Source organism: Haliotis rufescens, unplaced genomic scaffold (assembly GCF_023055435.1).
Source record: "Haliotis rufescens isolate VD_foot unplaced genomic scaffold, xgHalRufe1.0.p SCAF_1, whole genome shotgun sequence".
Taxonomy (NCBI): Eukaryota; Metazoa; Mollusca; class Gastropoda; order Lepetellida; family Haliotidae; genus Haliotis; species Haliotis rufescens.
In genome coordinates, this window is record NW_025963779.1 from 20,665,068 (window position 1) to 20,683,341 (window position 18,274).

Consider the following 18,274-nt stretch of genomic DNA (forward strand, 5'->3'; position numbering starts at 1 on the left):
AAAGTGTGCAAGTTGTCTGGTCATTTGAAATCTCTACCTATAACATGCCTTGAATTTAAATGTGTCCTTTTGCCATTTCAGCAGAAGTTTATTGTTATTCCTCTCATACATTCATCTCATGCATTACCCAAAAGCTAAAGTACTGTCGAAAATGCTAGAAAAATTATTTCCTGGCTTCATTCAAGAAAAGCAAATCAGGGCCATATAGAATTATCAATCAACACACACCAAGTTTATGAAAGGGGTGAATAGTTCTGGTATCTGAGAGGTGAAAGTGAGTCAGATACCACAACTATTCACAAGTTACATTAAATTAGTATTACATGGGAGTAGTATTTTGTTTTTACTTGCCGTTTATGACTTTCAAATTTCATTTGATATTTCATTGTTGTGTGCGAATAGGCAGACATCTGCCTGATCCAACATGTCCAAAGCATTATCCAGTTAAGAGAATATTACTTCAAGCACTTCAAAAGTTGACACCTATTCTTTTTATGATACCTACTTATTGAATCCATGTGTCTGTTCCACAAAGCCATTGTAGCGCTCAAGTTATCATTACTTCTCTGCTTACGGAGCTCTGCACAACAGAGTTTACAATCATGTCATAATACACTTTGACACTATTTGTTTGGCATATGTGAGACAACATTATCGTATTGTGCCGCCAAGACATTCTATCTTGTTTTTTACAGACAAAATGCATATTTCTAGCAATTTGACAGTACTTTAACTATGCATGCTTGGTTTTGCATGCTGCTAAGAAGCAGCTTGCAAAGTTAAGGAACCATGAACAATTCTGGACACTTTTCTGCCTATTATATCAGTTAACATCGCAATGTACAAAGTTGTCCTGTTCACGGATGATGATGAACTAGCTGTTGTGCCATCAAATTGGCTGGATGGCAAAGGTTGTTGTCTTTGGCCGCCCTTCAAGTCCAGCACAAAATTGACAAAGGCAGTTATTAATCAGGAAAAGTCCTCTGAGACATGGAGGTCTTATCAAATCTGGCTGCTTCCTGGTGGTGAATCAGGTAGGTTAATTTTATCTTACAAAAATACTTGAATATACAACACTGTAAAATCATAATTTATGTACCTGTTTATGATAATAACGAAATGTAGTATTATTTTTAATATTTTATCAGTTCAGAAGAAAATATTAATTACTAAATCTAGTGTTTTAATCTTCTATCAGTTTTAAGTTTAAGTACATATTGAGAATGATATTGTGAAAATTTGATGATACATGATGCTCATAATACAGACAATTACGAGCGCGCTCGTGAGAAGCTGCGTTTGGCGGAGGACACGTCAGACCTGCAAACTGCAGAATCTGAGGAGGAAGAGGAAAGTCTCCGATATTCCAAAAGGAAGAAGAGGTAGGTTGCATGATTTCTTTGTACTTGAAAGATATAAATACCTTCATGTTTGATAATGATTTGTACCAGGTTTTCAGTGTCCCATCATGTAGAAAATTGTGGGATTTTGAAAAAGTAGGGGGGATAACTGCTTTCTTCAAAAATGTCTTATTTTGTATTATGTACTGGAACATCATCATATAAAAGTGTAACAGATAAGAATAAAGAACTGCTTTTTTTTTAGTCACTAGGACCAGGATCGATTTTCCCCTTCAGTTTGAGAAGTAATTACGGTGACTGTGGCTTCATCATTGTCTTTTTTAGAACATCTATTTTGATTTAAAAAGTCTGTAATTTTTATTTCTTTTGAGCGACATTTTCACTATTCAAAAGATCGTCTGCAATGACAGTCAGCGATTCATATTGTGTGATTTCAGAAAAGAAACTAAAATGCTCAAAAATATTTATTGTCTTTTAACATCTTGTCAAAGGTTTTTGATTACTAGCAACAAAATACAACATAATTGTGATCAGGGTTTTGATACGCTTGATACGCTACCAATTTCCTAATTATACCCCGACCATAAAGGGATGGTGTATATCATTATAGCAATGAATTGTCAGTCCGTCCGTCCGTCCTTCTGAGGGCATTTTTTGTGTGCAACCTATAATTGGAAAATTACTACATATATACTTGGTGAACACTATTTTATATCTATAGGAGAGGTGCAGTGAGAAGTTTGATTTCATTACTTGGATTTTCTTACTTGTTTTCATTTTTGTACTCAGAATTTGTTTTGTTGAAACATTTTTCCAGACTTTAACCTGATTTTTTCCAAATTTGGGGAACAGATTTCATTCTCATTAGCTGAATTTCATGAAAAAAAATGATGTTTTTCATTTTGTAAACTTTGACATGTATTTCACGTCAACAATTGTGCAACCCCAAAACTACTTCTTGGATTGTTTTCCAATTTGGGGTGCAGTTTCTATATCGATAGAAGAGGTGCAGTGCAAAGTTTGATTTCAATAAGTGTATTTTGTAGAGAAAATATTGATTTTTTTTTTTTCAGGTTATGAACTTAGAAATATGTTTAAGTTGGGGCATTTGTGTTTACCCTTTGGCTTAACATTACAAGGACATTCTATCTTTACCCGGGCTAGAAAAGCTTTTAAGTTAATAGTTCTAACCTTGTTACCTTATTAAAATCCTGCCCAAGTCAGTCAGACACACCACAGATCCTTACCAGTTTGTTGGTGATGTCATCTGCTTGCATGAGATGATTGAGTTATGTCCCTTGCTTGTTGCCATTTTGAAGTTGGAGAGGGGGGAGCTGGCTTGGATTTTATTGGAAATATTGTTTGTCGTAAAACATTCTTGAAAAAAAATAAAATATCTGGTTTTGTACCTGCAGACAAAATCACAGCTCTCTCTCTCTGTCCTCCCCCCTTTGAGTATCAAATTGTCGTATCCCAATCGCATGAATCGATGCTCATTCTCTTAATGTCAATTCCTGGATTGTACAGACCAATGTTAAATAGCTGGAATAGTGCTGAAAGCGATGTTAAACAGCAAACACACAATCAATCCTACATCTTGTGAGAGTTGACAGTATATGTTATGGATTTTGGTGGTTTGTGAGGCAAATATCCAGGTTCAGATATTTTATTTTCTGTTAGATGTAATTATATTATTACTCTGACAAATCTTATGAAATATATATATCTTTTTACTAATTCTATTGACATGACCTCAAGATATGGTGTCTCATAACTGAAACTTTTTGGCTCATGAACTGTTGAAAAATGGTAAAGTTTACATTCATACATAACAGAATAACCTCAAAATTCAAAATTTAATGTCTGACTGTAACCATGCAACACGTGGTTAGGTGAAACCTGCAAATATGTACGACAGAATCAATTTTGAATGGTTCTCTACGGTGGAGACCTGAGCCACATTATTAATATGGCAAACGATGGACAGTGCTGATGAAGTTTGCAGATGTTGGGCTGATGATGTAGCCGATGGTGGGCCGATGCAAAGCCGATGAAGTTTGCCTACACCGGGCCAATGTCGATCCGATGAGCAAAACTTCATCGGCCCGATGAAGTTTGCCGACGTTGAGCCGATGATGTAGCCGACGTTGGGCCGATGCAGGGCCGATGAATTTTGCCGACATTGGGCCGATGCAGAGCCGATGCAGGGCCGATGAAGTTTGCCGACATTGGGCCGACGTCGATCCGATGAGCAAAACTTCATCGGCCCGATGAAGTTTGCCGACGTTGGGCCGATGATGTAGCCGACGTTGGGCCGATGCAGGGCCGATGTTGGCATGCTACCTGGGAAGTTACCGATCACCTCTTCAATGACGGGAGCTACGCATTTCACACAGCGGAAAGGGAAGTCAGTACGGCAAATTTCTCTATAACGGGGCCATAGAAAATCCGGTTCAACATACACGATGGGTCCACTGGTCAGTTATCACAGGATACAGCATGTTGATTTTTTTTCTGACATTCTTCTCGCATGCAACACATCGAAAGGCCATTGTGAATAATTGTGACCTGACAGCACCATGTTAGGTCTCTTAAATCAGTTTCAGCTTAAATTGAGTAAAGGTACTTAAAACTTCAAAGCGTATAGTGAATAAAAGTCGGTGAGTAAATTGGAGTAGGGGGCTAATTTCTTATTTGTTTTATTTCACAATTATTTGTGTTTGTAACAGACGATGTGAGTTTAATTTCTATTATCTTTCGTCAAAGCATGTTATGTTTTCACCATAAGTTGGATTATAGTTGGAGCAGAGGCTAATTTCTAATGTAAACTTGTTTTAACATCTCACAATTATTGGCCTTTACAAGTTACAATGTAAGTTTAATATCATTTATTTGACCAAGGTAAAAAAAAAAATAAGGTGCCGTTTTCGCTTGAGTCGAGGTGCCGTTTTCCCTTGAGTCGAGGTGCTGCTTTCGCCAATCGGTGACGTTTTCGCCCGGTGACGTTTTGCTGAGGTGCCGTTTTCGCTATAACCCATTTTGAATGATATTTCTCGCGAAATGTAACGAGAAATTACGGTACCTGCAGCTTTGATCTTCTGACAACACCGCTTTCGTTCGCTTGGACCGGAAAATGCTTCGTGTCAAGTTACCAAACGTAAGTAATAGCTCATATTCAGCAAACAACTACTTTTTAACCCGAGATCACTAATGTAACTTGATCAGCTCAAATAAAATGTCAATTGTAATAAATGCACACGTTGTAAATCAACGGCACACCTGTCGTCTGCTTGTTTACGTTCATGGTGTAAATGTCACGTGATGAGACACGTGATGTGCTCGCCAAAATTTAAAACTATGGAAACAAATTAGGGTCATTTCTTATTGAAAATGTTATGCTTTTTGAGAACTTCTGTCTCTGGAGGTTTGGTGATATATAAAATAAACCTTTATTTTTACAGGTTTTGACCAATGGTGAACCAACCAGAAGAGGTCAATATAGGCAATATTTGTCTGCAGCCCTAGACAAGGCATATAATGCTGTTTTAGATGGAATGGCAATTAGGAAAGCTGCCACTACCTTTGCTGTTCCATTTGCTACACTGCATGACAGGATGAGTGGGAAGGTTTCTATTGAATGTAGTACCACTGGTAGAGAACCACTATTGTCCATGGAAGAAGAACAGGGACTTGTTTCACATATTGAAGCCATGGCAAATTTTGGGTATTGCTAAACAAGGGCTGAAGTTACTACTATTGCCACAGACCTAGCAATATATGTTGGAAAGAAGTCAAAGGATGAACAACCCCTATCACTTCAGTGGTTCTATGGGTTTATGAAGCGATGGCCTGATCTGTCAGTGAAGAAGCCACGATCCCTTGAGATACAGAGAGCAAAAGCTACCTCAGAGGAGACGATCACTCATTATTTTAATGAGCTTGGGCACATCATGGATAAGTACAACCTGAAGACATGCCCTCATCGCATTTATAATGTTGACAAAAAGGGACTTATGGAGCATCATACCCCACCATCAGTCGTTACATCGAGTCAGAGTACTCCAGCTGCAGTCACAACATCAAGATCAAGTACTACAACGGTTATAGGTTGCGGCAATGCATCTGGTAGTTCTATACCACCGTATTTTGTATTCAAGGTCAAGAGGATGCGGGAAGAACTCCTTTCAGGAAGTACCCCTGGAGCAGCAGGCACTGTAAGCGACTCTGGCTGGTCAAACACAGAGATTTTTCAGCACTATCTGACAGAGCATTTCCTGAAGCATGCTGTCGCCGCGTCTGCAGATAGTCCACTTCTTATTGTGTATGATGGTCATAGATCCCACGTATCTATTCCACTCATCGAATGGGCACGTCAACATCACATTATTTTGTTTGTACTGCCTGCACACACGTCCCATGTTTTACAGCCAATGGATGTTGGTTGCTTTGGACCTTTTGCTAAAATTTACAACAACCTCCGTCATACGTATATGCGGGAAAATGCCACAAGTTCAGTTGATAAACATTCTGTTTGTGAACTTGGCTGTAGAGCTTATAACCTGTCGCTGACACCAACAAATCTGCAATCCTCCTTCAGGAAATGTGGAGTCTATCCATTTGACAAGTCTTCCACCGCCAATATCAACTTTGCGCCATCAACAGTTTTTAAGTCGACTGAACCTTTGCTGCATCCTGATACTGGTGTTATTGATTCATGTGTGCCAGTTGGAGACAAGGTTGTCACTTCACCTACTGAGGGCAATGATGTAGCAGGATTCTTTAAAGACAAGACGACTGTACTTTTCAAGAAAGCTGTGCCTACTAAAAAGAGAAACGTTCTGAGCGCAGTTGTCGGGGGCAAGGCCATCACCGAAGACGTCATTCTGAATAAAATTATTTCCCACCAGACTGTGAAATCGGCACCCAAAAAAAGAAACCAAGCACCCAAACCAAGTAAATCTTTAAAAAAAAAAAAGTACTGGAACTTCACGGTCCAACGCGCATCAGGACGATAGTTTTGATAGTGATGTGACAAGTGATGACGAACTGTGCTGCAAATGTAGCAAATTTGTACCTGATGAGGTTCGAGCTAATGTCTCCCTGATCATAACAACCTGGGCACAATGTACCCACCCTACATGTCAGCACTGGACACATTTACGTTTCTGCACACCAGTTCGTGTTGTGCGTCGATATAACGACTTCGAAAAGATGCTTGTATTGTTTCTTTAATCATCATAAACCCGTAGTACAAAAGGGGTAAAAAACCTGTACATGTCAGCACTTGAGTAATGGTGATAAGACCTTTGAGTAGAAACCACTGATTTGAAACACGTGCTTTTTCCGGAAGTTTGAAAAAAAAGGTAAGAAAAGATAACTCTTATTGACTTAGATAGAAAGAGAAGCGTCCGTAAAATATTGCCTCGTAGGGGGCAAGACACTCCCCTTCTGATTTCGCATGGAAATCACACACAATTGAAATGTCGCTGTAAATGTCACATATCTCGCAGACACAAGTGGAATTAAAACAAGCGAACAAGGTTCACAACTGGACGGTTGTAAGTCACACACTTATCGTTCTTGTACACACGAATCGCGGCTTTGCGGACAAGGTTATCTTGTCCAGGAAACACTGTTTCCACAACACCAAGAGGCCACTCATTCCTTGCACAATTGTCTTTGACAAGAACAACATCCCCTTCTTGCAGGTTAGGCTGGGAAATCTTCCATTTCGACCTAGTTTGAAGACTCTGCAAGTAGTCAAGTCTCCATCTTCGCCAAAACTCTTCTGCAAGTGTCTGGACATACATCCACTGAGACTTGCATATATTTTTGACATCTAGAGACAGATCAAAATTTGGGGTGTGTGCCGTTTTTTGAGTCAATAACATTGCAGGTGATAAGATCATCGGTTGTTCAGGGTCAGTCGAGATGGATGTGATAGGTCGAGCATTGAGATGATTGCCGTCACTTCAGCCATAAGGGTCGAGAGTACTTCATGGGTCAACCGTTTTGTGTTCAGGAGCATAGCATCAAGTATTCTCCGAGAAGTCCCAATCATTCGCTCCCATACACCTCCCATGTGAGATGAGTGAGGGGTGTTGAACAACCAAACCACACCATTGTTGTACAGGAAGTCTTGCACAGGCCCATCTTCTACATTAACAGCAGTGACATTAAGGGATTCAATAGCACCAATGAAATTTGTTCCCCTATCAGAACGGAATTGCTTGACTTCCCCTCTTAAGGCAATAAACCTTCTGAGACAGTTTATGAATGAGGAGCTTGTCATTTCTTCAACGAGTTCAATGTGTACTGCACGTATCATTAGGCAGGTAAACAATATCGCCCATCGTTTGCTGTTTGCACTACCACCTCTTGTACGACGAGTCACAATTTCCCATGGTCCGAAAGCGTCAACACCAACATAAGTGAATGGTAGGCATGGCACCAAGCGGTCTGGAGGCAAATCTGACATCATTTGAGTTTCTGGTTTTCGTCTGAGCCGATTGCACGTGACACACTTGCTGATTAGAGATGACACCAGTCTTTTTGCCCCAATAATCCAGTAACCTGCCGATTTCAGAGCACCTTCCGTCAGATGTCTTCCTTGATGTCTTACCCTGTCATGGTAGTGGTGTACAAGAAGCTTTGCAACATGGTTTCCCTTGGGAATGATAATGGGATTAATCTCACAAGCTGTCAGTTTGCTGTTCTTCAGTCTTCCTCCTACCCTAAGAACGCCTTGTTCATCTAAAGCAGGTGAGAGGGACAAGATTGAGCTTTTCCTTGGAAGTGGCTTCTGGTTTTGCAGACACATGATCTCCTCAGAGTAAGCTTCCCTTTGGACTGCTTTGACAATGAAGACCTCTGCATCCTTAAATCCTTCTACATTTCTGAAGTCTTTACACTGGTGCCAACCAACACATGAACTGTTAGTTTTGGTGAAGGATCTTGCAATGTGTTTCAGATGTGAGATTGTCTTTACAAGTCTTTTCCAACTAGAAAATCTCGTAAAGCGATCAGTGCCCAGTTGTTGCGGCACAGCTGTAGAGACTGAGGTTTTAGTCGACTTGAGTTCGGCTCTAACCTCTTTATCATTGTCTGGGTCGACAAGCGAGAAAAGTTGTGAGTCACACATATCAGATGTATCACTTTGGCTCAGGACATCAGGTCCTCTTAACCAAAGGCTATCACTGTAGCACAATGATGTCACAGACCTCGTTGCTTGATCAGCTGGATTTATGTTTGATGGCACATAGTTCCACTGTTTTGGTTGTGAAGATTGGCGAATTCTGTCAATCCTGTTTGCGACATACACATGGAATCTTCGTTTCTCATTGCATATATAACCCAATACGACGCGGCTGTCTGTGAAAAAATGCAGGCATTCTGCCTGAATGTCAAGCTGCTGGAGTAGGACATCTGCCATCTCTGCAGATAGAACAGCAGCACACAACTCTAACCGAGGTATGGTATGTCCATGACGTGGGGCTACTTTGGACTTGCCCAGCAAGAAACTCAGTGTACTGGTGCCATTGACGTCGTACATCTTGAGGTAAGCAACAGCACCTATTGCTTCCTTCGAAGCATCAGAGAATATATGAATCTCTTTGGTAAGGGAATCAGACATTGACATTTTTGAATAAGGTCTTGGGATGACAACATTTTCAAGATTCTTGAGGGAGTCACACCAGTTCCGCCACTGAGATAAGTAAGAAGAGGGAAGGGGGTCATCCCAACCAGAGGTTGTTGACATTAGTTCCCTAAGCAACAGTTTTCCTTTGATGACAACTGGTGCTGCAAAGCCCACAGGGTCGTAGAGGCTGTTTATGGTAGACAATACACCGCGCCTGGTGAAGGGCTTCCTCTCGGCACAGACAGTCTTTGTTAATATCCCAGGATAGGCCAAGGCTTCTTTGAGGCGGAGGAGTGTTCGTGTTGAAGTCCAAGTCCTTGATGTCCTTGGCGAGGTCCTCCGCATCAAACGCAGCTAGCACAGTTCGACTGTTGGAGGCTATCTTGTGTAGTCTTATGTTACCCCCATGTTGGAGCACACTCTGGGTTCTCTGAATCAGATCGATGGCTTTTTCCTCTGTGGGGACGGACAGCAGTCCGTCATCAACATAAAAGTCATTCTCCACGAACCGTTTCACATCAACGTCAGCATTTTCCACTGATCGTCTGAGACCATAGGTAGCGACTGCAGGAGAGGGTGAATTCCCAAACACATGAGCAGTCATGCTGTACTCAATCAAGTCTTGGCTTGGATCATTATTTCTGTACCAGAAGAATCTGAGGTAGTCACGATGAGATGGCTTCACCTTGAAGCAGTAAAACATTTGCTCCACATCTGCCGTCACTGCAAAGGATTCTGTTCGGAACCTGAGAAGGATTCCCAACAGATTGTTTGTGAGGTCAGGACCAGTCATTAGGACACTGTTCAGGGAGACGCCATTGTACTTCGCAGATGAATCAAATACACCCCTGATTTGTCCTGGTTTCTTGGCATTGTAAACACCAAACAAGGGCAAGTACCAACACTTGATCCTTTTCCAATGGAGGGGCTATTTCTGCATGTCCCTTGTCTATGACTTTCGCCATGAATGTTGTCATATGTTCTCGCTTTGTTTGATCTTTGCACATGCTGGAGTCCAATAGTTTTGCTCGATGAATGGCATGGAATTTGTTGCATGGCAGCCTGGCACGATCTTGTCGAAATGGTAGTGGAGCAGTCCAACAGCCATCACTATCCTTTGAGAATTCAGCATCCATAATCCTCAGGAATTGCTTGTTTTCAATAGACAAAGTCTGCGTTTCGTCAAGTCTTGTTTTCTGAAAGACACTCTCCCCAAAGTCATTTCTCTCGTTGACTTCAAAATTATTAGGACAGGGCTCCATGATTGTTGTTCGACCATCCCTGAGCATGTGAGTCTTGTTAACTATTACCACATCCGGTTTGTGTACCTGCCCGAGACAGACTTCCCCAATTATTGCCCAGCCAAGGTGCAACTTCTGGGCATACGGTGCATCAGGCAGTCCAATGCGCTGATCAAGTACATGATGAGCTGCTAGCAGGTCACGTCCTATGAGCAACAGAATGTCTGCACCTGAATCAATAGGTGGGATGTACTCAGCAATGTCCCTTAAGTGAGGATGATGAATAGCTGTTTCTGGAGTAGGGATCTCCTCTCGCACATTTGGAATCTCATTACACTCTATCAAGGTGGGTAAATGTAATGATGAGGACCCGTCTAAGGCTTGAATGACATATCCTGATGCTCGTCGGCCAGACATTGTCACACAACCAGCACAAGATGAGAGTGTGTATTCAACTTCATCTCCATCTTCATGAAAATTATCAAAGAACTCACTTTTCGCAAGTGACCGGTTGCTCTGATCATCGATAACAGCGTATGAGAATAAGTACTGTTCTGGACATCCTTTTGGAAATACCTTGACTAGCAGAGTCTTGGCACATGACTTGCCGCCAACCAAATTATCACATATCTGTGTGCAAGCTGACATCGTTATTGGCTTCTCTTCATGATGTGACGCCGACAGAGCAGTAACGTTTCTCTCCCCTTCATGCTTCCTCAGCGAAGTCCTGCTGTCTGCAACTTTAGCGGAGGTTTCTCCCTCATTGTTACTGTGGATGGCGGTAGCATGCTGAACACTCCCACAAAAGAAACACTGAATGCTACACTTGCATTCACGAGCAGTGTGCTGAGTAGATTCACAACACTTGAAGCATATTCTATGCTTACCAAGAAAGTCCTTTCTCTCACTCAGAGACAGACGTCGGAACCCCTTACAATAATTAAGAGTATGTCCCTCTGATTTATCGTGGTAGGGACAGAGTCTAACTCGTTCCGTAACATTGTCTTTCTCCCCGATGTCAGTTTTCTTTGACAACAGTTTGAAGTTTGGGTTGATATTCAAGGGATGAAATTTCTTTGTGGAATTTGGCGCTGACTGTGAGTCATAAAGAAAGCTTGGATCTTTTCGTATTCTAGCCTGTCTGCTTATGAATTCTGAGAACACAGAAAAGGGAGGATAAGCAACATGATACCGTTCCTTGTAGTTGACTGCTTCATTTGTCCATTTCTCTTGAAGAGCGTAGGGAAGCCTGTTCACAATCGGAGTCACGCCCGCTGAAGAGTCATAGTATGCCAGAAGGGCTGAGTACCTCTGATTGTCCTTCACAGACTCAATTTCGGACACAATGTCTGCCAGGTCATACAGTTTATCATGGTCTTTGTTGGAAAGTTTAGGGAAATTAGACAATTTTTTCTTGAGTGCAGACTCCACAAGCTCGGGACTGGCATATCTGCCTCCCAGTCGTTCCCAGATCTTCTGAAGGCCACGAAGTGAATTATGAGCATTAGCAGCACGAATACTAGCGGCTTGTCTGCTGGACTCCGGGCCAAGCCACCTGACCAGCAAGTCGATTTCCTCCTGCGGAGACACATTTAGTTCGTACATAATTTGTGTAAAGCTATTCTGCCACACAGCAAAATACTCTGGCTTATCGTTGAATTTACTCAGCCGAGAGAGGAGGAGGTCTTTCCTCATCAAATATTTGGAGAGTTCTGAACACAAACCCAGTTGGTTTGTCACATGTCCCAATGCAGGGGGAGCTGTCATGTCTGGGACATAAGGTTCAGCTGCAGGGTTGAGCATACTATTTGGTGGAACAGTACCACGTTGAATTGTCGAGGCCTCTGGTGCATGTACTTGCCTTGGTTGAGTATGGGAGTCGTCACCATGGTTATGGAAGGACTTGAGGTCATGAACTGTGTTGCGATTACTCTGCCCGGCTTTGTGAGGTGTACTCGTACTTACGGGTATGTCTTGGTTCTTGGACACAGTTTCAACCTGGTCAAGTATCCTAGTTTCAAACTCATAAAAGGTTTGTTGGTTTTCCACAAATTTCTGAATTTCTTCGAGCTTCGCCGATGTCTGGGAAGAACGGTCGTCTCGCCTTGATTTCTTGTCAACCTCCAAAACTCCCTGTATAGCTTGTAATTCTGCCTCAGCTTCATGTACTTCACGCTGTGAAGTAAGAAGTTTCAGGTTCACTTCCAGTTCAGCTCGCTGTTTCTCCATCTTTGCTTCCTGTTCAGCGAATTTCAGTCGAATCTTGGCCGCTTCAGCCTTTGCTTTTTGTCTCATGAGAATAGAACTTCCACTTGAATGAAGGCTTTTGCTTCGCAAAGAAGCTGATTCTATCCTGTCAGTGTTTGTCAAACTAGTAATTCTAGCATTAATGTCCTTCAGTGCCATCTGCACCTTATTCAAGAGTGAATCTGCAATGTTTTGATGTGCAGCCTGTACTTGTGAACTTTCTTCAGTGCCAGTTCGTTGTAAATATGCAAAGAATTCCAAATATGTTTCCTCATACTTCCCGTATTGACAGTCAATATTTGCACGCACACTGGTTAATTGTCCCAAATCATCATGTGTCGAGTGTGAACAGGCACTCTCTGTTTGCCTTGCTAGTTTGGAAAGTTTGTTGACATAATTTTGCACGTTTTCTTGATATAGTTTGTAACCTAGCTCCGTTAAACGTCTAGATCCTTTACGTGATTCCATAGTGTAATACTCACGCACAATTCTTGGAAGAATAATGTATCAACGGATCGTATGTCTCGTAGTCATCGGAGCGCTGTGCCTCATATACGAGAGTGGCGATGTAGGTTTTTTACTATAACGACTTCGAAAAGATGCTTGTATTGTTTCTTTAATCATCATAAACCCGTAGTACAAAAGGGGTAAAAAACCTGTACATGTCAGCCTTTGAGTAATGGTGATAAGACCTTTGAGTAGAAACCACTGATTTGAAACACGTGCTTTTTCCGGAAGTTTGAAAAAAAAGGTGAGAAAAGATAACTCTTATTGACTTAGATAGAAAGAGAAGCGTCCGTAAAATAATGCCTCGTATGGGGCAAGACAGTCGACATTCTGAGTTTTGGTGCCCCTGTCACGATGAGCCTGAAGAATAACTCCCTGCATCAACCTTGTAAATAATCTGATGGACAAAGATGTAATAAAACAACTGCGGACTGTTCTAATTCGAATTTTGACACAAGAGATCGTCCATACATGTCATCCCGGTTATGCGACAAGCCAACCAATCAAATGATCGAACTTGTGTGACGTAGCTTTCTGGGTCACTTCTGTTGACAGTGAGAGGGCGGCCATGCCGCGAGTGTAAATTTCAATGGAAATACGTGGATTTGGGAAATGTTTGTCATAAATAAACAAGTTCACAGGTTAGATATTTGAAAAAAAGATTATATGAATGTTACTATGAATATTCAGCGACTTTTCGTAAGTGATCGAACTTCCATGACACGAGGATACACTCTATACATAGTTAATCATGCATACCTTGTCTCAGGGACGCAGGCTGGAACCTCCTTTATTGATGTACAGTGAATAGCCCTGCACAAATAAGTATACTACATATAAATATATTACATATCCAACGTTACACTAGTGTGTATGAAATACAAGCATAATAAATTCTAATAAAGACTATACATATATACATGATACATATACATGTATCACTTCTAACCAGTTTATATCTATTTTATAAAATGTACACTTGGCTATTACCTCAGTCAAATACACAGTTAGGGTAAAAGGTAAAATAAATTCCTACGTGCACAAAATAAGTCAACAGCACAATATGTCTACTGAACTGTAAACAGTCACATGTCACACAAAAACAATGTTATTAACTCTGAACAGACAAGCTATGTTAGATCTACGTAGCTGAGGAAAATGACAATAGGACATTTCTTGGAAAATCTCTGATGTTTAGAATTTTCAATAGGACATTCCCATAGACTGCTGTATAATTTCTGCAAAATCAATGGGACATTTGTGACAATGGGTAGGCAAATATCCTAAATATTGGACGATCTGTATCACTGGTAACGTTACTTGAAGGCTTGTTGCAAGCGAGATTTCGTACAGTTCAAACATCGTGACACTGAAAGGGCCTTGATCTAATCAGTGTGTGAGGACGCCTGGCGTGCTAAATAAGAAACAGACCTTTACTATCTGGTCATAAGTTTACAACATTCACAGGCTTCGTAGCACAGGTTAAAATCAAACAATGCGCTGTTGAAAAAGCATAAAAAAATATAGATCTACCTTATGCCAGACGGCTCCTTCGCATTATCTAGGGAGGCAACTCTTAATACGTTTTGCTGCCCACTATCAATGTTCTCTTTGCGACACATGAATGGTTTCATAGCTGGGTAATACTTTAGAATGTTGGAACAACATTGGCCCAACATTGTTGTATGTTTGTAAGAGTCTGATATCGCAAATAAAATTTATTCTACAATATTAACACGTAATTACCATTTTTTTCTTTCTTCGTCGAAAAAGTTTTGTATCAACTGGTAAAGTGGCCCGCAGAAAGTGGGTTGAAATAAAATTGTGGATCGGTTAGTCGCCCCACACCTGTTTGAAAATGTGGAATTATCAATACAATATACATCCTTGAAGAACCAGACAAATAACATCTATGTAGGCACTTTCGAGCAAATGTATCATGTGAATGTTGAAACAGTCAGCAATATTACATCTGTTTTACGACAACCTAATCATAGGGCCAGGAAAACAAAATGTCGATATCATGAGCAAGGCTCGACGCCGTCCATCTTCCCGAGGCGAGGGCATTAACTGACCATGAAAGACCAGTTTCCACCCTTGCCTCATTAGGCTGGAATCTCCTCCAGGCTCCTATAGGCAGCCCCACCAGTGGCTTTTACGAGTTATGTCCCTTCTATGTCCCTCGTAGTGACTAATCAGATTCCATCTCTCATATCACTTGAATTTGCTTCAACAGCGCACAGTCAAGACAATCTGATCGCTTTTTTTATCAAGATCTATATTGTACTAAAACGGGTCTTACCCCGCGAATTGCATCAAATCCCTTAAGCACATTAATTAAAAACATGAAAAGATTGCAAACTATCTGTCGACACCCAGTTGTCTGTACACATGTTTTGGAAATCCTGCAGTCGACCGAAATCTGCACAGTGATTACGAACCCTGATGTCGATTTCGTTACGCGATTTTTGATTGGACTATGCATAGACTCGTTAGTCCAGCCACTCCGGAATCCCAGCGTAGTTAGGCAAGGGTGGAAACTGGACTTTAGTCACTTAACGCCCTTGCTTCGGGAAGATGCACGCAGTCGTGACACAAAACAACCAACGAGATCGCACATAGGTAGACTGTAATTAGAAGATCAAGACATGCACGTCTGCATGTGCTCTCATTTATAATTATTATTTTGGACATGTTTCTTTTTAGTGTGTTCATTATGTGTGACCCTGACCTAATGGAAGTCAAAAGATTTTGTGAAGAAGGAGAGATACACTTTAATGAAGGCAATATAAAGAAAGCCATAGAGTCTTTTCAAAAGGCTCTGGGAAAAGCGAAATCGACGGAAGATAGACACTTGGAAAACGTGTGCAGTTATAACCTGGCGTCTGTGCACGCCGCGAACGGAGACAAACGAAAGTATGAGCAGAACCTAAAAGACCTGTCAAACCAGTTTATTAAAGACAACTTGCCAGAAGGGGAAAGAAGCATGACTTACCTACAGGCAGTTGCAGACAGATCGCCCTGGCAGTATAAACAGGCTTTAGAGGTTACCAACGATAGCAAAAAACAGATTTATCTTCTTAAACAGCTTGTAAAACAGTGCAAGGATAAGCAAGACAAAGACAAGCAGATCGAGTACCTGGAGCGACTTCAAACTGTATATGAAGTCCAACGGGAAGACATCAGATGGCTCGAGGTAGCATGTCAACGGGCAAGACTTCTCTACCGGGAAAAAACCACGGAGGCTTTACTCGAGGTCCTGAAGAAAGTGGAAAAGAAACTTGGTGAGATCTTACAAGTACCATCACACCATACCTCTGTTGCAGGTGAATACGACACCGAGTCACTAAAAACAAATTCGGGTGAGTTGCCTCTTAAACACATAAAACAAAAATAAGCAGGGTGTGTTTCCAGAGGCTGCGAAAAGCCATCACTTTCTATTGTTATTCAATGTAAATCAACATATATTTTAGTTCACATTCGTCTGTCACTCTCTTCTATATAAAAGGGAACTGGACAGACGGGTAAAAAATCAATTTGTTTATGCGAATTTAGTTTGAATATGTGTCAGATGTTTTGCGAATGAGCGCTGTCGGAAATGTCATACGGAAAGAAATGACGCCGCTCGGAGACTTAGTTTGTTTGTTTGTTTGTTTGTTGTTTGTTTATTTGTTGTTTAACGCCGCACTCAGCAATACTCCAGCTATATGGCGGCGGTCTCTATATAATCGAGTCTGGACCAGACAATCCAGTGATAAAACATCATGAGCATCGATCCACGCAATTTGGATACGATCACATGTATCAACCAAGTCAGCGAGCCTGACCACCCGATCCCGTTAGTCGCCTCTTACAACAAGCATTACTGTTTTAGTGCCAATATGGAATGAGGTGGGATTGATGTACACGCTGTTGAAAAAAGAGGACAAGGCTTTGCAATGCTTCGAGAACGGACTAAAACTGATCCACGACAAGAACACAGCCTCCATACTGAAAACTGCTGTTTTGAAACAAAACATTGGTGCGGTACAATACATGAAACATGAATTTGCGCTTGCCAAGAAATCCGACGAAGAAGCCATTAAACAATATGGTATATATGTTATGCTTCTATATCCCATCTGTTTGTACGCGACGTATATAAGGCTACTTTTCTCGTCTACTATTGCCTGAAAATCGATTAAAAAGCGTCAAAAAGTGAATGTCGCATGTTTCAAAAGTAAGTTTTTAAAAAATAATAAAATAAAAAATAATACATAAATAATAGAAAAATAGGAATAGCATATTTAAGCCATATCCAAAGATAAACAATCGTATGGATGTAGATACATCTGATAAACAATGCTGAGTGATTTAACATAACTCAAATATTACCTTTGTTGAACTAATTTTAGGAAGAGTTGTCTAAATGCATACAATTGAAAGAGTGGCTGGCTAAAGCACACAGGAGAACTCACAACCTCACCATCATCTTCACCATCACTCCCTTCTTTCTTCTTCAGATGAATACGTCGCGGAAAGAAGAAAAAGTACATCGAACGGTAAAAGGACGCAGAATAGGGGGACACAGGGTGAGTTGCCTCAGTACATCGAGTTGTAAAAGCCCGCAGAATAGGGGGACACTGGGTGAGTAGCCTCAGTACATCGAACGGTAAAAAGACGCAGAATAGGGGGACACTGGGTGAGTAGCCTCAGTACATCGAACGGTAAAAGGACGCAGAATAGGGGGTAACTGGGTGAGTAGCCTCAGTACATCAAACGGTAAAAAGACGCAGAATAGGGAGACACAGGGTGAGTAGCCTCAGGACATCGGACGGTAAAAGCCCGCAGAATAGGGAGACACAGGGTGAGTAGCCTCAGGACATCGGACGGTAAAAGCCCGCAGAATAGGGGGACACAGGGTGAGGTGCCTCAGGGCATCGAACGGTAAAAGGACGCAGAATAGGGGGACACAGGGTGAGTTGCCTCAGTACATCGAGTTGTAAAAGCCCGCAGAATAGGGGGACACTGGGTGAGTAGCCTCAGTACATCGAACGGTAAAAGGACGCAGAATAGGGGGACACTGGGTGAGTAGCCTCAGTACATCGAACGGTAAAAAGACGCAGAATAGGGAGACACAGGGTGAGTCGCCTCAGTACATCGAACGGTAAAAAGACGCAGAAAAGGGGGACGCAGGGTGAGTTGCCTCAGTACATCGAACGGTAAAAGCCCGCAGAATAGGGGGACACATGGTGAGTAGCCTCAGTACATCGAACGGTAAAAAGACGCAGAATAGGGGG

At 41.5% G+C, this 18,274-nt stretch overlaps 1 protein-coding gene across 3 annotated transcripts in view; it reads left to right on the forward strand.

The window, feature by feature from the left end:
- The window catches only part of LOC124115800, a 38,552-nt gene that overhangs the window by 16,901 nt on the left and 3,377 nt on the right, over window positions 1-18,274 (forward strand). The window contains exons 1-6 of one of the 3 annotated variants that reach the window (XM_048392862.1): window positions 827-1,034; window positions 1,268-1,382; window positions 15,702-16,279; window positions 16,322-16,357; window positions 16,870-17,088; window positions 17,498-17,566. In XM_048392862.1, coding sequence (XP_048248819.1) covers window positions 839-1,034; window positions 1,268-1,382; window positions 15,702-16,279; window positions 16,322-16,357; window positions 16,870-17,088; window positions 17,498-17,566 — 1,213 coding nt within the window. In that variant the 5' untranslated portion in view covers window positions 827-838. Of the gene's footprint in view, window positions 1-826; window positions 1,035-1,267; window positions 1,383-15,701; window positions 16,358-16,869; window positions 17,089-17,497; window positions 17,567-18,274 lie in introns of those variants that run through there. The other 2 variants (XM_048392855.1, XR_007220000.1) reach the window with 2 other exon arrangements.